Here is an 8,237-nt window from a genome sequence, read left to right on the forward strand (position 1 = left end):
ATGTATGTATGTATGTATGTATGTATGGATGGATGGACGGATGCATGAATGTATGTATGTATGTATGTATGGATGGATGGATGGATGGATGGATGTATGTATGTATGGATGAATGGATGGATGGATGGATGGATGGATGGATGGATGGAGGGATGTGTGGCAGTGGTAGAAATGTTTATCATTAATTTATCTGGAGTGGATTAGAAGTTATGGCCCAGACAAGCAAAGACTGTATATAATGTTTGGCTTTTATTTGTGGGCTTCACTGGGTTGATGAAAAGATTACATCATCTAGTATAGACTCTTGTCAAGTTTTGTTAAATTTTCTCTGTCTAGTGATGATGCATATGTGTATGAATTTTCTCTAAATTATCTTGAGCGTATCAGAAGTTATGGCCCAGACAAGAGAACATTTACAGATGTACAAACATTGTCAGTCTTCTGACAGGCGTATTATAATAGACATACTCAACTGACAGAATTACAGCCTTTTTCCATCACTAGCAGTCAGCTATTCAGTGAACAGTAAGTTGCCATCAGGGCACTAACAATCAATTATTAGGCAGATGGTCCTCCTTTTTACATGTGAACAGCTAGTTTTGGCTACAAACTGGTTGATCCACTATGAGAAGGTGCTAGTTCTTAGATGATTTGTTGCAGCTCCTCAGACTGAAGAAGTCTTTTGGATAAAAGACGAAACATTTCAACAAGAAGAATCTGTCCAGAGGACCTGACTCGACCTTGTTAGATACAGCCTTTTTAGTGTTGGCTAAAGTCCATCAGTGATGGCGGTAGTTTTGCCTTGGATTAACTCCAAAAGTTAATGAGTTGTAGAGATCTAAAATAAAATTTCCATATCTTTGTTTAAATTAGTCAATGTAATGCTCAGTGTGTATATTTGGAATGACTCAGTTACTGCCATCCCCAATTTTAGCTCATTGTAAAATCAATTGAGTTATAGTGGTTTTTGTATTAATTAAGGTCACTTATCTCCTGATGTAAAATTAATCTAAAGGGTAATTAGCTGTAGATGTACACCCATTGATTACTTTCTGAAATTGTAAATAAAATGTGTCAAGTGGTGCTTGAGATATTTTCCTAATGGACAGAGTTACTGGCAAAACTTTAAATATAGATTTTGGCCAGTCAGTATCAAAATTAGAATACCTTTCAGCTACTATCAAGACATTTTTATAGCTCATCATCTTTAAAGGTGACTGAGTTCAACTCTTTTCTGTTTGCTAAGGTCAAGTAGACATGGCAGCCATCTTGAATTATGTTTACTTCAAATGTTATTCAGTTGTAAATGTACATCCAGTGATTACGGTACTTTCTGCTAGTTTTATTATATCTGTCCACTGTTTTATGAGTTATGTGTAATTTGTTTACATAGCAGACAAGCAAACAATAGAATTCCATCCATCCATCCATCCATCCATCCATCCATCCATCCATTATATTTACCCTCTTCTTCCTTTTCGGGTCATGGGCGTCACTGATGCACATATCCAGCAGTCACTGTGCAAGAGGCGGGGGACACCCTGGACAAGTGTTCAGTCCATCACAGGGACACATAGAGACAAATGAGACAAACAACCATTCTCTCTCTCTCTCTCTCTCTCTCTCTCTCTCTCTCTCTCTCTCTCTCTCTCTCTCTCTCTCTCTCTCTCTCTCTCTCTCTCTCTCTCTCTCTGTCTCTCTCTCTCTCTCTCTCACCTAGGGACAATTTAGAGTTATCAATCAGTCCAACATGCATGTTTTTGGTCGCAGGGAGGAAACTGGAGTACCTGGAGAAAACCCACACGTGCACGGAGAGAACATGCAAATTCCACCTAGAAAGGCCGCCGGTCGGGATTCAATCAGGTGACCTTATTGGAGAGGCAACAGCTCTACCAACTGTGCCACCATGTCACTGCAATAGAACATACAGGCCAAAATATTATGGTCTTTGGTTTGTCAGCTCAAACACAGAATGATATAGTATATTATATATTCTCCAGCTGGTCGAGGTAGATGGCAGCATGAGTCATATTCTGGTTCTGCTAGAGGAGTTGTTCCTTTCCATGGACACCAACATGCTGCTCAGGATGTGGGATTGGGAGGAAGTAAAGATGTGATGGAGTCTGCTGACTTCCGTATATAGATAACTTTGATTAATTGGCTTTTATAATGTATGTGGATGTTTTCATACAGAACCCTGAGATAACTTCTGTTGTGAACTGGTGCTATATAAGTAAACACGTGTGTGTGTGTGTGTGTGTGTGTGTGTGTGTGTGTGTGTGTGTGTGTGTGTGTGTGTGTGTGTGTGTGTGTGTGTGTGTGTGCTCACAGCAGTCTCAGGGAGTGCAGACCAGCCAGTGCCAGAGGAGGGATACACTGTAATGAGTTGTAACTGAGAATCCTGGGGAGAAAAAGAGGAAGAGTACACTGAAGAAACCACTGGCACTGCTGTAAGAAGGCAGAAGAACCACATTACATACATTCATGTAGCAACACTACTTCAAGTCTGAGGTTTTATATTTTAGAATAAAATACAATTTATAATTTATCAGCTCCTAAAATTATTAGAAACATTAAATGAATTATACATGTTATATTACACGGTGTAATTATTTATTTAATTTAAACTAAGTTTTAAAAGTTATAAGTCTAATCACTAAAAAACTGTCCTCATGACAAAGTGGACAGACATCACATCACTTCCTTCTCTTTTAAATGGCAAAACGTCTCCCAGGTGAAAACAAACCAGTCGGTGGCCAACTGGACATGTCAGCAGTGTTAGTTTTCTTTAATGCTGCTTTCTGAGCAGACACAGCAGAAGATGCTTTTACTGCCAGTCAAAGTGGAAGGATTGTTTGGTTTCACCCACAAACAGGAGGAGACTACAACACCACTCTGTTGCTCCATAACCACCAACAACTAGCAAAATGTTATTTAACAGCATAAACTCTTCTATCTGACAGCATTGAATGTTGGTCCAAGTTTCTTTAAATTGTTACATCTGGATGGATGGATGGATGGATGGATGGATGGAGACAGACAGACAGACAGACAGACAGACAGACAGACAGACAGACAGATAGATAGATAGATAGATAGATAGATAGATAGATAGATAGATAGATAGATAGATAGATAGATAGATAGATAGATAGATAGATAGATAACTGTTTAGTTTTATTGTTTTATTTTATTAATCACCATTCAACAAACCAGTTCTACAAATACACATTTTTTCCATGAGTGCTGTTTCTATCATCAAACAACTGCTTCATCCTCCCTTACTGGTACCACTTCACAATAAGGCTCACTTTATAGATGGCTAATAAACATTTTATAGATAATTATTAATGCCTCTATAAACAATTTATAAATCATTAATAACTGTTTATTATGCATTAATTAAATGTGATAGAGACAAAATTGACCAGTTTCTTGTCAAGTAGTGAGACAAATCTGTTCACCTGTATATTTCTAGAGTTGTTATATTAAACATTTCAGATTAACTTACTACCTTGTAAGCACAAACATTTATAAACCTATATTTTTAGGATATAATATTAGTTACAGATACTTATAATGCAGTGCTAAAGTAAATGGTAAACGGACTGTACTTATATAGTGCCTTTCTATCTTATGAAGATACTCATAGCGCTTTACACTACAATCTGTGATCTCATTTACCATTCATATGAATAGGTGTGTGTATGAAATGCACATGAATGCATATCATATGCATCATTTTAATATGCATATGCATATTCATATCCATTCATATGCATCATGAAGGACCCCACTCACCCAGCACACAAACTTTTTGCCCCGTTCCCCTGAGGAAGGAGGTTGAGGAACATTTAGTGTAGAACCAATAGACTGAGGAACAGCTTCTACCCTGAGGCTATTAGACTCATGAATCTATGACCAGAATAATCACTGTGAAAATCACATCATGTTGCGGCTGATCTGTTTCATTTTGCTGCTGATCTGATTCATGTTGATGCTGATCTGTTTCTTGTTGCTGTTGATCTGTTTCATGTTGCTGTTGATCTGTTTCATGTTGCTGCTGATCTGTTTCATGTTGCTGGTGATCTGCTTCATGTTGTTGTTGATCTGTTTCATAATGCTGCTAATCAGTTTCATGTTGCTACTGATCTGTTTCAGGTTGTTGATCTGTTTCATGTTGATATGTTTCATGTTGTTGTTGATCTGTTTAATGTTGCTGTTTATCTGTTTCATGTTGCTGCTGATCTGTTTCATGTTGCTATTGATCTGTTTCATGTTGCTGCTGATCGGTTTCATGTTGTTTTTGATCTGTTTCATGTTGCTGCTAATCAGTTTCATATTGCTGCTGATCTGTTTCATGTTGTTGTTGATCTGTTTCATGTTGCTGTTACTCTGTTTCATGTTGTTGTTGATCTGTTTCATGTTGCTGCTGATCTGTTTGATGTTGCTGTTGATCTGTTTCATGTTGTTGTTGATCTATTTCATGTTGCTGCTGATCTGTTTCATGTTGCTGCTCATCTGTTTCATGTTGCTGTTGATATGTTTCTTGTTGCTGTTGATCTGTTTCATGTTGCTGTTGATCTGTTTCATGTTGTTGCTGATCTGTTTCATGTTGCTGCTGATCTGTTTCATGTTGCTGTTGATCTGTTTCATGTTGCTGTTGATCTATTTCATGTTGCTGCTGACCAGTTTCATGTTGCTGCTGATCTGTTTTATGCTTCTGCTGATCTGTTTCATGTTGCTGCTGATCTGTTTCATGTTGCTGCTGATCTGTTTCATGTTGCTGTTGATCTGTTTCATGTTGCTGCTGATATGTTTCATGTTGCTGTTGATCTGTTTCATGTTGCTGCTGATCTGTTTCATGTTGCTGCTGATCTGTTTCATGTTGCTGCTGATCTGTTTCATGTTGCTGTTGATCTGCTTTATGTTTCTGCTGATCTGTTTCATGTTGCTGCGTTCATGCGTGCTCTTCTGCTCACACAGACTCATGCTCATGTTCGTGCTGCTGTTCGACATATTGTTTTTATACTATCAGTGCTTAGTGTATATTTAGTTGATGTTTTTCTTAGGTCATATCTTAGATCTTATCATTGTTTTTCTTTTACATTTTATTGTTGGATGTAACTGGGAGCCTGTGTACATAATGTCGTTCCACCACATGTACCACATGAGGTGGAACGACAATAAAGTAGCTCTGACTGACTCTCTGACTCATACAGCACTCTACTAGATCCATTCAAAGAATATCTGAACAAATCATTCTAAAGAGACTAATCAAACGTTATCACATTCATACACTGATGGGACACATTTTGAGGCTATGAGGGGTTCAGTGTTTTGCCCAGGGACACTTCGGCATTTGACTGCTGGTGGATTCAAACCCCCAACTCTTGCATTGGACGACTGCTCTAATCATTCAGCCACAGCTGCTGTCAGTACAATATTATATGCTAATGAAATAGGTTTACAAATGCTTATTGTGCTTACAAGGTAGTAACTTATGTATATAAAACAACAACTCTAGATTAAATATATAGGTGAACAGATTTGTCTCACCATTTGACAAGAAACTGGTCAGTTTTGTCTCTGTCACCCTTAATTAATGCATAATAAGCAGTTATTGTTTATAAAATGTTTATAGAGGAATTAATAACGTACCTATAAACTTTTTTATTAGCATTTATAAGGGGAGCCTTATTGTAAAGTGGTACCCATCAGGTCTGCAGACCCTGCCTTGTTGAATTTTATGGAGACAATATTTGTGCAGGAAGGATGTGACTCATTCACACACAACCGTAGTGTTTCTTAAGCATCTAATTTTTATTGACAAGTAAACATTAGAAAATATAATGGTATCTATAAATATTATACAATTTGCTTGGATAGATTTAAACAGCAGCCAGTATAAAGTGGTGCTTGTTTTGTTCAACTTCATCTTTCTTATTCTGTTTTGTGTCTAGTTTTAATACAGTTTGCAATGGTTTGTTCATATTATAATAAAAGCCAACTATTACTTTTATTGACTAGACGTTAGTCATTAGTAACTAACTAAACATTAGTTAATATTTTTGCCAGGGCTAAATTATTAACATCCTGATGCATGCTCAGTAATCCAGGTAGAAAAATTAAAAAAGTTAAGTTTGGTCCTCTGGACATTCAAAAAACAAAGCAAACAAAACAAAACCAACAAAAGTAGAAACGTTTCGTCTTCCATCCTGAGGACTTCCTCAGTCTGAGGAGCTGTATTCAGCTCAGTCTTATAAATAGCACCTTCTCAAAGTGGATCAACCAGTTTGCTGCTGACAACCAAAACCAGCTGATCACATGCTCAAGAAGGACCATGCATTCAACCTTTATTTAAACAGATAAATCACATTGAGCCTCGAAGACTCATTTACAAGTGAGACCTGTTTGGACAGACAAAAACCGTGGTTAACTGGACACATGTAGGAGTTGGAGGCGGAAAAAATTCCTATCAGACTTTTTTCTTGGCTGAGAAAAACCCCTAATATTGAAAAAACACCTCGCACAAACAAGCACATATTTACATAGACATTCTGCAAATGGAGACGAGATCGGTCAACAATGTTCATAGATGCTCTCGAGGTCACTGTAATCAGTCAGTGTCCTCCGGTGAGATCCATTAACATTCTCGAGGGATGTCGAGGAATGACCAAGGATAACGTCTATGAGAATCCAAGAGTCCTGAAATGATGACACAAAGTTTATTCAGCTGGTTTCATCTAGTTATCAGTTGGAAATTCCTCAGGGAGGGGGTGGTGAGCGTCAGATCACATGTTCTCCAGGCGACTTTAGATAAGGTGGCCTTCAAGGACACCAAGGCGACCAAATTTAGATAAACACACAGTTGTTTTGGGGACAGGCAGAACTTAATGACATCTACCTTCAGTCTGTGTTGGTCCACTCGGTTCCGAAATGACCATCAGCCTAACAATGGATCATTAGCACCTGATGGCTGTTTACTATTCACAGAGGGCTGAGTGATACTAGCAATCACAGCATTGTAAGAGGGGGACAGTTGAACCTGGAGGCTCCACCCCTGTTTAATGATGGACGGTTTCTTTTCACAAAGATGGCCTCCTTTACTCCTCTCTCAAACCATCATTCCTCTCTATCCAGGATGTGAACATCTTCATCCCTGAAAGAGTGACCGCTGGCCTGGAGATGAGTGTAGACCTCAGAGTCCAGCCCTGATGATGTTGATCTTCTGTGCTGGTCCATCCTTTTGGCCAGTGGCTGTTTAGTTTAGACTGATCACCCTCCTGACACTGAACAGCATACACAACATTACTCTGTTTGTGCCGGGGACTGGATCTTCTTTCGGATGAAAGATGAAACGTTTCTACTTTTTTTTTTGTTTTGTTTGTTTTGTTTTTTTGAACGTCCAGAGGACCAGACTTCACTTTTATTGATAAATTATAAACATTTATTCGGAAAACCGAAGCATTTATAACAAACTAACTTCAAGTTGTGATAAATTCTTCATTCTTAGAAGAATAAAAAAGGAAACAAGACCTAAGATAGTGGTGTGTGTGTGTGTGTGTGTGTGGGGGGGGGGGGTTGTACTCACAGTGTGGTGAGTTGGCTCATGTTTGAGAAGGAGTCGTTGGACAGCGAGCTGATTCTGTTGTTGCTTAGATCTCTGTGGAGACAAGAGTCAGTTGTAATCAACACACACACGTGCACAAATACACAAAACACACTGCACAAATCCTCTGAGAACCTGCAGCACAACACACACGTGCACAGAACATAAAAAACACGCACTCTCCACAAATCATTTTCTAACTCGTTCTCTATGAAACACAAAATGTATCTGATAACCTAAAACAATATTGACACTTGATCAAATGTGTAATTTTGCAGAAAGTTCATTTTGTTTTAAAAATATTGGGCTCTGCACTGAATTCAGTCTGGAGTCCACAGCGCTCCCTGCTGGCTGCTTTTAAAAGTGTTTCAATAATTCTTATAAACTCGCTGTTGTTTTCCTTACGGAGATTGGACAGGTCTTCAGTCCAGCATGGGGACACATGGACAGGTCTCCAGTCCAGCATGGGGACACATGGACAGGTCTTCAGTCCAGCACGGGGACACATGGACAGGTCACCAGTCCATCACAGGTCCACCTGAACAGGTCACTAGTCCATCATGGGGACAAATGGACAAGTCTTCAGTCCAGCATGGGGACACATGGGCAGGTCTCCAGTACATCA

The 8,237-nt window shown here is 38.8% G+C and overlaps 1 protein-coding gene across 1 annotated transcript in view; it reads right to left on the bottom strand.

The window, feature by feature from the left end:
• LOC119422513 (slit homolog 1 protein) overlaps positions 1-8,237 on the bottom strand; it is a 285,059-nt gene that overhangs the window by 108,255 nt on the left and 168,567 nt on the right. The window contains exons 20-21 of the mRNA XM_037689889.1: positions 7,595-7,666; positions 2,330-2,401 (exon numbers count right to left, since the gene is read on the bottom strand). Coding sequence (XP_037545817.1) covers positions 2,330-2,401; positions 7,595-7,666 — 144 coding nt within the window. The remainder of the gene's footprint in view (positions 1-2,329; positions 2,402-7,594; positions 7,667-8,237) is intronic.

The sequence above is a fragment of the Nematolebias whitei genome, chromosome 16 (genome assembly GCF_014905685.2).
Source record: "Nematolebias whitei isolate Nwh7 chromosome 16, NemWhi1, whole genome shotgun sequence".
In the NCBI taxonomy this organism is placed as follows: domain Eukaryota; kingdom Metazoa; phylum Chordata; class Actinopteri; order Cyprinodontiformes; family Rivulidae; genus Nematolebias; species Nematolebias whitei.